Here is an 18,142-nt window from a genome sequence, read left to right on the forward strand (position 1 = left end):
TTTTTTTTTTTTTAAACTTTTGAGTGTTCTTTTTATATGTCAGATATGTTGTTGGAAATATTTTCTCCAAGTCTGTAACTAGATTTTTTCATCCTCTTGACAGGATCTTTTGTAGGGCAAAAGTTTTAAAAATTTTGTTGAAGTCCAACTTACTTTTTAAATTTGCTTATAGATTGTGGTTTTAGTGTTACACCTAAGATTTCTCCCCCTAGTCTTAGTTCTCAAAAATTTTCTTCCTATGTTTTCTTCTAAAAGACTTCTGGTTTTACATTTTATATTTAAATTGATACATTTTGGGTTACTTTTGGTACAATGTGTGAATTTTAAGTAGAGGTTCATGTTTTTGCTTATGGGGGTCCAATTGCTCTAACACTATTTGTTTAAAAACTTGAGGAAATATTCTTTTCTCATGGAATTTGCTTTTGCACCTTAGGCAAAGATCAGCAGGCCGTGGTTCAATCTAGTTCTGGGTTTAAAAATTCAGTTTCGGTGACCTGTGTCTGTGCCCTACCTACCCAACACCATGCTGTCATGACTACTGCAGCAAAAGACAAGACCTAAAAGCAAGCACACTGGTTCCTCCCACTTCTTTTTCTGTCTGAATGTTTTAGGTATTCCTGCTTTTCCATATACGTTTTAGCACAAGCTTGTCTACACCCACAAAAATTTATTTTCCCCAACAAACTTCTTTAAAAAAATTATCTCGGCTTTCTCTGCCTCTCAAAATAAAGGCTATCTAAGGACACAGCAAGAAGGCGGGCATCTACAAGCTAGAAAGAGAGGTCTCACCAAAATATGGATCTGCCAGTCCTTGGATCTGGGTCTTCAAGCCTCAAAAATGATTACGGTGGAACTTATATAATCCCTGGGGAACCGACAGGAAGTACTCTTTGACTAGCAAGTGCCTGAGATATATTAGAATCTTCGTGCATGATCAAGACAGTATAAAACTAAATCAGGCGTGTGGGATAAACTACTCGCTGCAAGCACTGTCTGCAGTAGGGATGCACCGATAAGTGGTAAGACAGATGCAGTCTCGGGGCTGGGCAGGCCACATAAATCTCTTTTTCCTCAACCAGGCCACATAAATCTCTTTTTCCTCAACCAGGTTATCTGAATTCCATCCTGAAGGCCCAACACAACCTTCATTTCTAGGTCACACACAGACTTCTTCAGAGAGATCTGAGATACAGCACCAAGAACAGTTACTGAAAGTATGGCTCAATTTTTTATCCAAGATCTAGTAATTCTCTCTTTTTTATTGCTAAGGACCAGTCCTATTTTTTACATAATTTCTTCACATCACTGTAAATGGAAACAGCAAGTCTCAAGAAGGAGATTCTCATGTTGAAGTTTGAAGTCAGCCACCTTTACCAACTTTCCAAAGTAAGAGAATATTACCTTACACACCCCAGACTCAACGTCCTCAAGTGTAAAAAGTGGATAGTAGTAATAGCTCGAAGAATTTTTATGTGCACCAGATCTGAAATATTTAAAACACCAGGCACAGAATACACTTATTAAAACTAGAGAGAGAGAGAGAGAAAAGATCTCTAGATTCTGTCTCCCCTAATTCATTCCTCAACCAATTCTAATCAAACTGTGATCACTAATGTTTTACCGAGACTGCTCTTGAAAAGGTCTCCAACAACCTTGATTGCCAAACCCAATATTTAGTTCCTTCTTACACATTTTACTCATTCCACAAGATTCCAAGTAGTTGGCTTTTTCTGTTCTTGAAACATTTTATTCTCATGCCTTCTTGGGTACCACACATGACTGCTTTTAGTTCTATGTATCGCACTGGTTGCTCATTCTCTGTTTCTTTTGTTCAAGGCACTTGAACATTCAGGGATGTAGGAGCCGGCATTTTCTACACAGTAGCCTGAGTGACTGTCTTTAAATATACGTATGATTATATCATTTTTCTGCTTAAAATTTTCAATAGCTTCAACAGGGAAAGAATAGGCTTTTCAATAAATGGTGTTGAAACTGGATTATCTCCATGCATAAGAATGAAGTTGGAGCCCTAGCTCATATCATATAAAGGTTAACTGAAACAGATCTGAAATCTAAATGTAAGAACTCAAACTATAAAACTCTTAGAAAGAAAAAAAAAGATAAATTAGACTTATCAAAATTAAAGACTTGTACTTCAATGGATAATATCAAGAAAGTGAAAGCAAAATAAAATAGCCACAAATTTCATGAGGCCTGTCCAGAAAGTATCCAGCCATGTGCTATAAAAAACGGGCATTTATTGAAGATACAAGAAACACTGTACATAGGACAATGATGCCTCAGCCCCTTCAAAGTGGGCTCCTTGGGTTCTCACACAGTTATCACAATCACCAGAAGCTGCCCTGTTGTATTTTCCTGAATCTCACTGATGGCCTGAAATCTCTTCCCTTTCAAAGGTTATTTTTTTAAAAAGATTTTATTTATTTATTTTTAGAGAGAGAAGGGAAGGAAAAAGAGAGGGAGAGAAACATCAATGTGTGGTTGCCTCTCATGTGCCCTGACCAGGAATTGAGCCAGTGACCCTGTTTTGCAGGTGGGCACTCAAACCTCTGAGCCACACCAGCCAGGGCTCAAAGGAGATTTTTGTTTTGGGAAAGGCCAGAAGTTGCAGGGCACCAAATGTGGGCAGTAGAGGGGCTGAGTGACCTGGGTGATTTGATGTTTCACCAAAAAACTCTGCACAAGATGTGATGCACGAGCAGGTACACTGTCATGATGAAGCTGCCCATCACTTAGTTGCCCATAGCTGTGGCCTTCTGAATCATCCGAATAGTTTCCGTGGAAAAATGTTCAAACTTAATGCAAAATTTGATGCAGATTCATTGCTCTACTTGCAACGGCCACACAGTACACATGCTCACTCAATGGTGTCTACTGCCCCCACTGACTAGTATGGTGAACTCATTATTGTTCACGCATGTGCATTCCAGTCCACTCTCCTTGGCTCCCAGGTTACATTGATGTCACACAAACTGTTCTCAGTATGTTGGCTGGACTTTTTCTGAAAAGACCTCATATATAAAAACCTAAACAATAAAGGACAAAGACCCAATCTAAAAGTGGGCAAAGGGTCTATTTTTCCAAAGATGCACAAATGGCCAGCCAATAAGCACGTGAGAGGATGCTCCATATCAACAGTCACTAGGTAACTGCAAATCAAAACCACAATGAGATACCACTTTACATACGCTGGAATGGCTATAAAACAAACAAACAAACAAAAATTCATGTTGGTGAGGATGTAGAGAAACTGCAAGCCTCATACATTCTTAGTAGGAATGTAAAATGATGCGCTATTTTGGGGAACAGCCTGGCAGTTCCTCAGTATGTTGAACAGTTACAGTAAGAACCAGCAATTCCACTCCTAAGTATATAACCAAGAGAAATGAATACATATGCCCACATAAAAACTTATGTATAAATGTTTATAACACCATTATTCATAACAGGCAAAAGGCAGAAGCAACCTAAATGTCCACCAACTGATCGCTATATAAAAAAATATGGCATATCCACACACTGGAATATTATTCAGTCATAAAAAGGAATGAAGTACTAATATATGCTACAACATGGGTGAACCCTGATAAATGAGGGGGAGACCCCACAAAAAAACAGAATTATCTCCTGGAGGGTGGCCCCTTGTAGTATAAGCTTTCCCCGCTAGATGAGTGTTCTAGGAACCCATCTGTATCAGTGTACCAGTTGGCGTTGTTGTGAGAGGCTGCATTCAGTTTCAGTGAATTTTTTTTGAAGACTTTTCAATGCATTTGCCCATTTCATCATGGGTGAGCACACCAGCCCACACAGCGCTAAGTGTTCAGCAGTTTTTGAGCAAAAACGGCATGACCCCTATGCTCCATCCTCCCTATTCACCCAATCTCACCCCAAGGGACTTTGTTTCCCTGGATGAAGAAAGGCATCAAAGGAAACATTTTGCTGATGGGGAAGAGGTAGAACAAAAAACAGCAGAAGCACTAAAAGGCGTCGAAATCAACCATTTCAAAAACTGTTTTGAGCAGTGAAAAAACATCTTGATTGGTGTACTGCATCAAGTGGAGAGTACTTTGAGGTGACTGAATGGGGTGATAAGTGAAGGCACCAGTGAAAAGGTGAAGGGAATGAGGAAGTTGAATATCTGAGAAGAGCAGTGTTCCAACAAAGGGGAAGAACAAGCGCAAAGGTCCTGAGGCATGGTTGACGAATAGCAGAAAGGTCAGTGCGACTGGAATGGAGCCAGTAAAGGTAGATCAGTATGAAATGAAAGGTTGCGGAGGTGGGAGTGAATGTCATATAGGATTTTACAGGCCTCTGGCAAGGACTTCTGCTTTTCCTGAGCAAGACAGGAAGTCTATTGGAACATCAATGGAAAGAAATAACTTGGGTTTATAAAGAATCATTCTGTCTACTGTGTTTAAAATGGGTGTGCATGCAGAAGCAGAATTAGGAGGTAATGCAATGCCTATCCAAAAAAGATGCCAATTTTTTTTTTCTAAATGCCATTTAAGAAAAACCATCTAAGCCCTGGATGGTACTGATTGAGCACTGGCCTGCAAAACAAAAGATTTACTGGTTTGATTCCCTGTCAGGGCACATGCCTGCGTTGCGGGCCAGGTCCCAGATGGCAGTGTACAAGAGGCAATGGATCAATGTTTCTCTCACACATTGTGTTTCTCTCCTTCTCTTTCTCCCTCACGTCCCCTCACTCTAAAAATAAATAGCTAATAATTCTATCCCCTCAGAGAGGGTGTAAGTTCCCTACCTAAAACCCAGGCTGGAATTGTACTCATCCAAGACAAAGTGTGTACAGGACCTAGGATTCCAATAGTGCCAAACAGCTGTAGTGCAGGAAGGATAGAAAACTTTCATTTCAGTTTTTGTTATAAGTAATAACAATTTAGGGAGATCTAACACTGCACTCCACTATGAACACCAACCCCAAAAATGTCTAGCTATCATGTACTTCCTTTTGCCCCATTCACTGACCTTACACAATTAGCAAATTATATGCACGCTTCAATGTCAAATCTATGACTAAATTCTCCACCAAGAAAGAACACACTGCAAAAGCAACTAAGTCTGCCTTGAATGGTGTGGCTCAGTTGGCTGTGTATCATCCTGCAAAGCCAAAGGGCGATCGCAGATTTGATTCCTGGTCATGGCAAATGCCTCAGTTGCAGCCAGGTCCCCAGTTGGGGTGTGTGAAAGGCAACTGATCAATGTTTCTCTGGCACATAGAAGTTTCTCTCCCTCTCTCCCTCCCTTCCCCTCTCTCTAAAAATAAGGGGCAACTAAGGCTAAATCAATAGCATCTGCAGAAGAGGTTTTATATTATAACACTGGTTAGTTATGGAAATACCAATATAAAAGATACTGAAATATTAATGGCCCCCTGAAAAGAAAGGTAATCACTATATAGGTTCAAAGTAAATTTCTGTTTTGATTCATGGGATACTACTACTCCATCTGATTTTTGTCTCCTCCATCTTCCAAAACTTTTTATACCCAATTGTCTTCCCTCTTGATAGGCTCTTTCTGTTAAAATTTTTTAAGTTTTCTATATCCTATTTTCATCTATACAATTCATACTTTTCTACTTTTTCAACATCACTGTATCTACCCCACAACATTATCTGGCTCCTTTGGCTCGTTGACCTCAAAGTATCCTTGTCCTGGAATCTCATGATACCAGCTCATACCAATCGTTAAGGCAATCGACAATGGACTTCAAACCAGAACAGAGCCCTTGTCCCACTACTTCTAGGCTAATTGGTGACCTTTTGCCCAGGACTAAAAATAGTCACAGCTGCTTACTCGTCAGTTAAATTATTTTTAGGTTTGCCCACACGAGTACATCCAGGTCTAAGGGCAGCAGGTTGATTTCAATAAGCAAAAGCAGATGTTAAATTATGGTGACAATGTTTTTATGTCACCATATAAGGTTTTTAAGTCTGTTGACAAAACTATGCACTTGATTTTCCTTTCCCATTAAATTCTTTTTCCTTCTAAGCCTATGTATAATAATCAGGTTTCTGAAATTATAAACCAATGATGATAGAATTTTCGTTACGTAAATAGATACAGTTGAGAGTATTTTTTTCCCACTGACATATTATAAAAGGAGTGATATGTTCCCTACAACAAAGTAGCTTATGTTCTTAATTATTAGTCCCACAGAGTCAGGGAAGCTGTGTACTCTAGCTGCTATTATGACAGTTATTTTTTGTCCGGGCACCAACAACACTGGAACAGGCTAGAAACATTATCAATCTGTTTTGTAAGTCTAAGACCCCATATTTAAATTAGGATGTCAAATTTCTCAGGCTGAGTTTTATTTTAACAAGATCTGGATTCCCTCATAGATATGCAATGTCTCCACATCCAAAATGCCATAAGTTTAAATTGCCTGGTGTCTGCCCTGCGGAGTTTACAATCCCGTGGGGACAGGAGTAAACAAATAAACACATAACTCCAAATTGTGACAAATGCCAACCAGGTAACCAGGGTGGCATGATGAAAAATAAGATAAGGAAGGAAGTAATCTAGATAGAATGATCAGCACGGTCCTCTCTATAAAGCTGATGCTTATGGTGAGAGAGAAATATGAACAGAAATTAACCAAAGTCATTCTGTCAACAAATACTTACTGAGCATCTACATTTGCTAGGCTCTGTTCTAGGTGGTGATTATACAACGGGAAAGGAAGACAGATGGGACCCCACCCTCAAAAAGCTTGCTTACATTCTGCCCTGACTGGTGTGGCTCAGTGGGTTGGGTGTAGCCATGAAAACTGAAAGGTCGCCAGTTGGATTCCCAGCCAAATGATGTTTCTCCCACACATCCATGTTTCTCTCCCTCTTTTTCTCTCTCCCCTTCTCCTCTCTCTAAAGATAAATACATCAAATCTTTTTTTTTAAACCTTACATTCAAAAATAAACTATGACGAAGATAAACTAAGATAAATGTGATAGTGCTGGGAGGATCAGGCTATGTCAGCTAGTTATCACCAAGTCCCGTCTCAGAGAGTAACACTGAATTGAGATCTGACTGAGAGAAGACAGCAGGGCAAAGACCTGATGAAAAACATTTCAAGTAGAAGAAAGAGCTGATGTACAAGGGCTCCAAAATGGGACCATGCCTGGCATGCTCAAGGGAGGAATAAAATGGCCATAGTGATTGGAGCAAAGTTGGTGAGAGATGAGGTCAGAAGGGGCAGGAGCCAGAATCTGGAGTTTTCAAATTGTATTGCTGTTGAAACAGGAAGTCTTTGGAATAGAGTGGTACTTCAGAATGCTCAATCTAGCTAGTGCTGGAAGAAGTACAAGGTTAGGGGGTTGAGGGTGGTCTACAGGGCACGTACTAAAGTCCTAAATTGGAAAAGCCTTGTTCATGGAATTGAAAGGAGATCAGTCGCAGGCAGAAATGATGTACACAAAGGGGGTCAGGGCAGGGGCCCACTCTGTAAACTGTGGTAAGAAATTGGGATTTAGAATTTGCACTTTTATTTGAAATGCAATGGAAAGTCAAAATGGCTACAAATAGAGGAAGGAATGAAAACCATGACTAGATTTATACTTGAAAAAGGTTACACTGGCTATTCTGCAGGCAAATTACCGGAAGAAGGCAAAAGGGAATAAGGACCCATTAGGATGATTCAAAGACGTAATGATGCCTTTGACTATGGTGGTAACAGTGGAGAGGGCAAATTGTATATGAAATCTAGACACATTTTGGAAGTTTGCTAAATTGGATGCTGGGGTTAAGGGAATGAGAAGAAGCAAGGATGACCCCCAAATCTCTGGTACCTGACAAAGGTAAACAGGTAATTCTCCTATAATGGGATACTAATGATTTTTGGTGACTATGGCAAGCATTTCTGACCCACCCCCTCAAAAGAAAGGAAGGAAGGAAGGAGGGAAGGAAGGCAAGAGAAGGGAGGGGAGGAGGAGGGGAAGGGGGAAGGGAAAAGGCTGACTTGAAGTAACTCATTATAGCTGTCTTCCTGGCAGGAACTGCTACTCCATGGAAAACGTAGATTGCAGAAGATACTGTGGTGGAACTTTCTAGAGATCTGGGATTTTAAAAGCTGGAGAAACGTTTCAATCAGCCAAACAAGCTAATTTTAGTCCTACAGACATGTGCCATGCCAGAGTGAGACCCATCTCCACCCCCATGCAACAGAGAGACTAAAGACTCCTTGAAAGAAAGGAAGATCATTCGAATAAAGAAAACTAAGACACTAATGAGACATGAACTGTGCTTCAACAGAAACTAAATGAACATTTCATAATAAATTATTGCTGTATATAGTAAATATAAAAGAAAAGGGAAAAATAAGACAAAACTTTAGCATAGACTGGAGAGTTTCCAAACCTAAAATTCAATCACAGAACAGGAATTTCTCATGTTGAAATAAGAATCTGAATAATGCATTTAAAACTACTAATTTAATTTTAAAGTCTATGATTCATACTTGATACAAACTTAAAAGAATTTTATTGTACTTCTTTAGGGTGCAAACTCTATAAAAACTAATAAAAATGAAGTCTATGAGAAGTTACAAACACATTAAAGAAATTAAGTATTTTAGCTTAAGCTTGTCAGAGCATCAAAAGAATTATATTGATTTTTTATGCCCTGGCAGGGTAGCTTAGTTGGTTAAGAGTGTCATCCTGATACATCAAGGTTGTGGGTTCAATTCCTGGTAAGAGCACACACAGGAATCATTCAATGAATGCATAAATAAGTAGAACAACAAATCAATGCTTCTCTCTCTTTCCCTTATTTTCTCTAAAAATTAATAATTTTTTTAAAACCCTTTTTATATTAAGTGTTAGCAAAGTATGTGCTAGAGGCTTTACAGGGATTATTTCACAAAATCCTTATAACAATCTTTTGAGATAAATGGTATTATCTCCATTTTCCATATGAATATGTAAGTGGCTCACAGTGCATATATAACTTGCCCAAATTCATTCAGTTAAATGGAAAAGATAAAATGCTCAGCCAGATCTCATGGACTCCAAAGGCCATGGCAATAATTTCTTTATTGCACTTTCAGAAAGGAGGTCACCTGATTGCTGCCTTTAGAAAGAGAAGTCTCACAGAATCTAAACAAGTGGTAAGACCTTCAGGCTTGGCATTCTACTACATAAAGTGAATAAATTGGCATCACTTACCATATCTGTAGCTTGATCTTCTTTCCTTGTAATTCAACTGTTTTGATCTTAAAGTCTATTCCTACAACATAGAAAAAAAAAAAAAGGTAAAAATTGTATCTGAACTAGACTATCCTAAAATTAATTGGAATAAAAACACACTTTTAAAATCTATTTATGTATGTTTGGCCCTGGATATTCACTAACTATGCAATTCTGAGCAAATGTGTCAAAATTTAAACCTGAATGATAATAAAAGATCCAAGATGGTAGAAGAAATAGCTATATAGAAATAGTTCCTACAATTAGAAAATTAAAAAGTACAATTTAAAACATTTAATGAAAAGGAAGAAAAGATGTTTCCTAGTAAGAAAAAATACAGTCTTCCTAGCCTGCAGAGCAGAGGGAAACTATGAGAAAGAAAAATCTTTAGCTTGGTCCCATTATGTTTCCCATACCAAACAAAAAAAGAAGGGTTGGGACCATTTGCCTGATACTTACAAACCTCAGTTTACAATGTATATAGCCTCATACTATGTCTGCACTTGCTTAGCTTTTATAAACATCAGTCTTTGTCTGTGGACAAGAGATCTATGGAAAGGAACCCCACAGTGTGATTTGGTCATCAGTTCCTAAGTGGGCAAGTCATGGTTGGTAGTCTAGCACAAGGCTTATAACTTCTTTAATAATAAAAGGCTTATCTTTGCCTAAGAAAGCCCTGCCCATTGCTTCTGTCCACCTAGATTAACATACCTTTACAATGCCTTCTTTTCAAACCCCTCCCTCTAAAGCATGACCACCCTTCAAGAAAGTACATAATCTCCACTATCCTGTAATCCAATGCCCACCTTGCTTTCTTCCACCTTCAAAACCTTCCTTAAGTTTGCTTCTTAATCTCAAAAGCATAAAAGAAACTGCAAAAGCTGTTATTCTCTGAATCATGTGAGATCTTGCTTTGTTGTGGGTTTTGGCTCAAATAAACTCTTATAAAAATTCTTTATAGGTTCGGACGTTTCTTATTTGGACAGTCTTTATTTTTATTTCTCTAGTAATTATTGAGAAAATCATCCTGAAATGGTCTGATGGTCGAGACCAACTATGAACAAGAATATTCCAGTTAAACATACAATTTGTTAATTAATCCCAATGACAAACATGACAACAAATACTATTTCAGAAAATTTTCCTGAAGAAAGGTTAAATTAGGACACAGTCTGAAAACTCTAAACCCTCTGGGATGGAAACCAGGTACAACTGGAAAACTTGTAAGAGTTTAGGCTGTTTTAGAAAAAGGCACCTGTTTATTAAGATACAAACTTCATACTAGATTCCTTGAAGTTCCCTCTGATTTCATGATCTCACGATCTCACCATTGTTTATCCTCCAACTAATTAGCAGTAGTTGAAGCAATTCCTCATTCTTTTCTGCACAAAACTCTCCCGGTATGTTTACCTACCTGGCCACTCTTCAATCTTCATTACTGGTTTCTCAACTCTCTGACCCTTTCTAAAAATTGCAATGAACTCTTCTTTTCTATCTTCACTCATTCTCTTAATTTTCCAAAATTTCATGGCCTTAAATTCCACATACACACTGATAACTCTCAAATTTTATCACAGCCCCAACCTCTCCCCTGAACTTCAAACTTGGGATGCCCAACTGCTTATTGCCTACCTCCAAATACCATCTTTCACAAAGACTAGCAAAAGTGCTTAAAATAGTCCATAAAGCCCTATACTTCCTGCCTACTTCCCCCTTCCCACTGTCCTCATCCTTTCTTCTGTCTTACCCTCATCTAGCTAGCTGTGCTGTTGTCCTTGCTGGTCCACACACAGACCGGCAGCCTTCCACCTCAAGGTCTTTGCATATATGGTTCCCCCAACCTGAAATAGTCTTCTCCACCATGGCGCCTTCCCCTAGCTCCCCAATCCTAAGCTGCAACACTTTCCCATGTCTCCCACCACATGTCCATTGTCTGTCAATACTCCCTAATCTCCCTTTAAAAAAATATTTTATTTATTTAAAACAGCCATTTTTCAAGTATTTTTTCCCAAGGTTTTATTTATTTTTAGAGAGACAAGGAGGGAGGGAGAAAGCAGGGAGAGAAACATCAATGTGTGGTTACCTCTCGCACGCCCCCTAAGAGGAAACCTGGCCTGCAACCCAGGCATGTGCCCTGACTGGGAATCGAACCAGCGACCCTTTGGTTCACATGCTGGCACTCAACCCACTGAACCACACCAGCCAGGGCACCACTGAGCTTTTCTACAATAGACCACGCTACGAACACAGTGAGTCAAAGCAGCTCTACCTAATACACAGAAACAAACACAGGGAGGCTGCCAAAGTGAGGAGACAAAGAAATATGGCCCAACTGAAAGAACAGAACAAAACTCCAGAGAAGGAACTAAACAAAACGGACATAAGCAATCTATTGGATGCAGAGTTCAAAACACTATAGTTATCACGATGCTCAAGCAACTCACTGGGAACTTCAACAGCATAAAAAAGACCTAGGCAGAAATAAAGGTTACACTAAGTGAAATAAAGAAAAATTTATTGGAAATCGACAGTGGAGTGATGAAGCTGAGAATCAGCTCTATGATTTGGAACATAAGGAATAAAAAAACATCCAATCAGAACAGCAAGAAGAAAAAAGAATCCAAAAAATACAAGGATAGGCTAAGGAGTCTCAGGGACAACTTCAAAAGTACCAACATTGAAGTCATAGCAGTGCTGGAAGGAGAAGAGAAAGCAAGAAATTGAAAACTTATTTGAAAAAATAATGAAAGAAAACTTCCCTACTTTGGTAAATGAAATAGGCATACAAGTCCAAGAAGCTCAGAGAGCCCCAAACAAGATGGACACAGAGAGGACCACACCAAGACACATCATAATTAAAATCTCAAAGGTTAAAGATAGAGAATCTTAAAAGCAGCAAGAGAAGAACAGAGAGTTACCTACAAAGGAGTTCCCATAAGACTGTCAGCTGATTTCTCCAAAGAAACTTTGCAGGCAAGAAGAGACTGGCAAGAAGCGTTCAAAGTGATGAAAAGCAAGGACCTACAACCTAGATCACTCTATCCAGCAAAGCAACCATTTAGAATCAAAGGACAGATAAAGTACTTCCCAGACAAGGTAAAGATAAAGGAACTCATCATCACCAAGCCATTATTATATGAAATGTTAAGAGGACTTATTTAAGAAAAAGATCAAAACTATGAACATTAAAATAGTAATAAATTTATAATTATCAATAACTGAATCTAAAAAACTAAGCAAACAAGGAGAACAGAAAGAGAGTCATAGATATGGAGATCATTTGGATGGTTATCAGTTGGGAGGGGGGAAGGGGAGATTGGAAGAAAAGAAATAGAAATAGAAATTGGTAGGTACAGAAAAGACGGGATGTTAAGAATAGTATATGAAATGGAACAGCCAAAGAACTTATATGCATGACCCATGGACATGAATGAAGGGGTTGGAGGACTGCTGGAGGGAATAGGGGTACCAGGCGGAAGAAGACATGGGCGTTAACACTGGGACAACTGTAACAGCATAACCAATACAATATATTAAAAAAGGAAAAAAGAAATAAATCCACTCAAAACAATTGTGTTAAATTGTATGCTGACAGCTGTCATCAGTGTGCATTTTAAAAAACTATCAAAATTGGGGAATTTTTGTATAGCCATTTTCATAATGAAGATGAAAGAAAATAAGCAACATTTTCAGCATACTATGCTTTACTAATTCAAGAAAGGTAAAACCACAACTGAAACTCAAAAAAAGATTTGTGTGGTATATGGAGAAGGTGCTGTGACTGAATGAATGTGTCAAAAGTGGTTTGTGAAGTTTCGTTACGGAGATTTCTTGCTGGACAATGCTCCACAGTCAGACCAGTTGAAGTTGATAGCGATCAAACTGAGACATTAATGAAGAACAATCAATGTTCTACCACACAAGAGATAGTCAACATACTCAAAATACCCAAATCAAGCATAGACAATTATTTGCACTAGCTTGGATACGTATGTCAATCGCTTTGATATTAGGGTTCCACATAAGTTAAGCAACAAAAACCTTCTTGACCATTTTCCACATGAGATTATCTACTTAAGTATAACAAAAACATTCTGTTTTAAAAACAAATTGTGACAGGCAATGAAAAGTGGACAGTTTACAATATGTGGAATGAGAGAGAGAGTGGGGCAAGTGAAATGAACCACCATCTACCACAGCAAAGACCAGTCTTCATTCAAAATATTGGAAGTGTGTATGTTGTGTGTATGAAGTGTACACTTCATATGTGTGTATATGGTATGATTGGAAGGGAGTTCTCTATTGTGAGCACCTTCTAGAAAGCCAAACGATCAATTCCAACAAGTACTGCTCCAAATTAGACCAAGTGAAAGCTGCAATCGATGAAAAGCGTCCAGAATTAAGTCAACAGAAAACGCTTAATCTTCCATCAGAGTAACGCATGACTGTAGCATGTTTCTTTCATGACCAGGCAAGAACCTGTTACACCTTGGCTAAGAAGTTCTGCTTCACCTGTTTCACCAGACATTGTACCTTCATATTTCCATTTATTTCCATCTTTTCAAAATTCTCTTAATGGAAAAAATTTCAATTCCCTGGAAGGATGAAAAAGGCACCTGGAACAGTTCTTTGCTCAAAAAAATAAAAAGTTTCAGGAAGATGGAATTATGAAGTTCCCTGAAAGATGGCAGAAGGTAGTGGAACAAAACGGTGAATACATTTGTTCAATAAAGTTACTGGTGATAACCAAAAATGTATTTTATTTTACTTAAAACCGAACAAACTTTTTGGTCAAACCACATCCCCCCAAATAAACACACCTATGTACAGAAAAACTTATATTTAAGGTATAGTAAAAAAGGTTTTGATAGAATTAAAAAAAATAGAGCAAAATAAATAACTCAGCTGTCAAGGGAAGCTAAATTAAAAAAAAAAAAACCTAGCACCTCTAAGATTGTGCCAGGGGAAATAATCAGATTCTCCTGCAACATTATTATTTGGTAAATTACCACAGACTAGGGCAATCACAGTGTTGATCTAAACAATGATCTTCTAGATTTTGCTTATAAAAATACAATACAGTTCCTTCTTTTTTATAGCCTTGTAGTATTCCGTTGTGTAAATGTACCACAGCTTTTTAATCCACTCATCTACTGATGGGCATTTGGGCTGCTTCTAGATCTGGGCTGTTGTAAAAAATGCTATGAACATATGGGTGCATATATTCTTTCTAATTGTGTTTCAGGATCATTAGAATATACTCCCATTAGTGGGACAGCTGAATCAAAGGGAAGTTCCATTCTTAATTTTTTGTGGAAAGGCCATACTGTTTTCCACAGTGGCCGCACCAGTCTGCATTCCCACCAGCAGTGCACTAGGCATCCCTTTTCTCCGCATCCTCGCCAACACTTGTTTGTTGATAGCCATTCTGACAGGCGTGAGGTGACACCCCATTGTAGTTTTAACTTGCATTTGTCTGATGACTAGTGACATTGAGCATTTTTTCATGTCTATTGGCTATTTGTATGTCTCTTACCCTTTACAACCGCATTGATTATTAGTGACCTGAAGGTTATTGTGCTAAGTGAAATAAGCCAGTCAGATAAAAACAAATACTATGTGATCTCACTTATATGTGGAATCTAATGAACGAAATAAACTGACGAACTAAGTAAGACCAGAGGCCTGGAGACATGGAACAGACTGACAAATCTCAGAGGGGAGGGTGACAGCAGGGACTGGAAGAGATTAGCCCAAGAACATATATGCAGAGACCACAGACAGAGCCCACAATGTGGTGAAGGCCAGGGTGGGGGGCTGGATGGAAGAGGGCAAAGGGGGAGATATGGGGGACATATGTAATAGTGCTACCAACAAAAAAAACACAATAGAAGAAGTCCCACTTTTTTCTTTTACAGACTCCTTGGACCCAGCTCAAACAAGTATTTCAATTTACCGCAGATCTAACTCATTTATCAACTTCAGTGGCTCAGGAAAGTAAGAAACAATATAAGCCCAAACATTTGCTTTAATGATGTTGCAGAAACACCATCCAGTGGCAAGAGGAGCAACTGCAACTTCTAGGCACTATAAATGTCAGTTTTCCAAGGCTCGACTTCTGATGACACAACAAAACAGAAAAACAGAGTCATTGATGCAAGCAGAAACAGCCTGTATAATGAACTCCATAAAACCAAAATTTAAAAAACTTATACAGCTAAATGATCATATCTTTGGTTTTTAACAAGTGAAAAATCAGTGTTTTTACCACACCAGGAGAAGCAGCAAGAATTTGAATGTAGCTTAGTCTGGAATTTAACAGACCAGGTTGAAGTCCTAGCTAGCTCTGTCATTACTAGCATGGATTTTGACAAGTCCATTTTCCAATGTGGGCATTAATTTATCTGGATACAGATGTGAAAATGCAGAATGCAAAAAAGTTCCCTCTAAAAATCCTTTCATATAATAGCATAGCTTAGTAAACACTCAGAATTTATAATGTGCCTGGCACTGTTTAAAGCTCACTGTATGGATTAACTCATTAAATTCTCAGAACAATCTTAGTCCATACTATTTGGGTTGGCCAAAAAGTTCGTTTAGTCTTTTTCATAAGATGGCTCTAGTAGCACTTAGTTGTCTTCAACTTTATTCAAAACAACTTTGTTAAGGCTATTTTGTCACAGCTGTCATATTAGTATGCGTTTAAAAAAAAACCTTACCAGCCCTGCCTGGTGTGACTCAGTGGATTGAGTGCCAACCTGCAAACTGAAGGGTCGCTGGTTTGATTCCCAGTCGGGGCATGGGCCTGGGCTGTGGGCCAGGTCCCAGTTGGGGTGTGCAAAGAGACAACTGATTAATGTTTCTCTCGCACATCAATGTTTCTTTCCATTTCCTTCTCTCCTCCTTCTCATCTAAGAATAAATAAAATTTAAAAAAATTAAAAAAACATCAAAATTGGTGAATTTTTGTGGAGCCATTTTAATATTGAAGATGGAAGAAAATATACATTTTTGTCATATTATGCTTTAAGAAAAGTAAAAACGCAACTGAAATGCAAAAGAAGAAAAGATTTGTGTAGTGTATGGAAAAGGTGCTGTGACTGATTGAATGCGTCAAAAGGTGGTTTGTGAAGTTTCATGCTGGAGATTTCTCACTGGATGATGTTCCACAGTTGGGTAGAACAGCTGAAGTTGATAGCGATCAAATTCAGAAATTAATCAAGAACAATCAATGTTATACCACACAGGATATTGCCGACATACTCAAAACTTCCGAATCAATAAGGTTACTGGTAAAAATGAAAAATGTGGCCTTTATTTTATGGAAAAAATCATACAGACTTTTCACCCAACCCAATTGTTGTATCTACTCTACAAACGAAGAATAAAAAAATCAGTAGTAGCAAAAAATATATTAAAAAACTAGTAACATTTACCAGATAATTACTAAGTGTTCCAAGCATTTCACATATGCTATCTCATTTAACACTCACAAAAATCCTCTGAGAAAGCACCAATACATCTATTTTATAGGAGAGAAAATTTAAGGTAATTTACTTAAGATCACAGACTTAACAGGTGGCAGACCCAGGACTCAATTCCATGTCTGTTTAACTTCAGACCATGCATGCTCTTAACCTACATTAAGTTACATAATTCCATTTTGAATTTTTAGAGGGGAAGTGGGGGGAGGGAGAGAGAGAGAGAGAGAAAGACACATTGATGTCAGAGAGCAACATCAACTGGTTGCCTTCTGAAGGCACCCTGACTAGGGACCAAACCTGCAACCCAGGCATGTGCTATGACTGGGACTCTTAACCAGCGACCCTTCTGTTTTCAGGAATGACACCCAACCAACTGAGCCATGCTGGCCAAGGCCATAATGCCATTTGCATTTACTTATTTTCTATTGAGGTAAAAATTACATAAAATTTATCATTTGAAAGTGTACAATTCAGTACATTCATAATGTGTGCAGCCACCTCCTCTATCTCATTCCAAACATTTTCATCACCTCAAAAGGAAATTCTATACCCATTAAGCAGTTGCTTTCCCTTATCCTCTCCTGCAACTCCCTGGAAACCACCAGTCTGCATCTGTCTCTATAGATTTGCCTGTTCTGGATATTTCATATAAATAAAAGCATACAACATTTGACCTTTTTTATGTCTGGCTTCTTTCACTTAGCATGATGTTGTCAAGGTCCATCCACAGTGAAGCATACATCAGTACTCCAACTCTTCTTTATGACTGAATAATACCCTATTTCATACACCACAAATTGTTTATCCACCCATCTATCGATGCGTATTTGGGCTCTTTTTACCTTTTGGCCTCTGCGTTGCTATGGACATACATGTACTTTTATTTGTGTGAGTACCTGTCTACAAGTCTTTGAGTTATATATGCTGGGTCATGTGGTAACTCTATGAGTAATTTAATTATTGATCTTAGAGAGCGGAAGAGAGAGAAGAAAACATTGATTTGTTGTGCCACTTATTTACGCACTCATTGGTTGATTCTTGTATGTGCCCTGACCAGGGATCAAACCCGCGAACTTGTCATATAAAGATGGTGCTCTAACCAGCTGAGCTATGATTAACTTTCTTGGAGGAACTGCTATTTTCTACAGCAGCTACCCCATTTTACATTCCCATTAGCAATGTATGAAAGTTAAATGTTTCTACATCCTCACCAATATTTATTGCTTTGTTTTTTAAAATTTTATCTTAAGCCATCCTAGTGGGGGGGCATAAAGTGGTTCCTCATTGTGGTGTTGATTTGCATTTCACTAATGATCAATGATGTTGAGCATCAATTCATGTACCTGTTTGACATTTGCATATATTCTTTGGTGAAATCTCTCCTCAAAGTCCTTTGTCCATTTTAAAATCAAGTTGTCTTTTTATTATTGAGTGGTAA

General features: G+C 38.3%; 1 protein-coding gene across 1 annotated transcript in view; it reads right to left on the bottom strand.

Annotated features, from left to right (window-relative positions):
* RAB10 (RAB10, member RAS oncogene family) overlaps positions 1-18,142 on the bottom strand; it is a 71,018-nt gene that overhangs the window by 11,458 nt on the left and 41,418 nt on the right. Inside the window, exon 2 of the mRNA XM_024552542.4 lies at positions 9,201-9,261. Coding sequence (XP_024408310.1) covers positions 9,201-9,261 — 61 coding nt within the window. The remainder of the gene's footprint in view (positions 1-9,200; positions 9,262-18,142) is intronic.

The sequence above is a fragment of the Desmodus rotundus genome, chromosome 5, assembly GCF_022682495.2.
Source record: "Desmodus rotundus isolate HL8 chromosome 5, HLdesRot8A.1, whole genome shotgun sequence".
In the NCBI taxonomy this organism is placed as follows: Eukaryota; Metazoa; Chordata; class Mammalia; order Chiroptera; family Phyllostomidae; genus Desmodus; species Desmodus rotundus.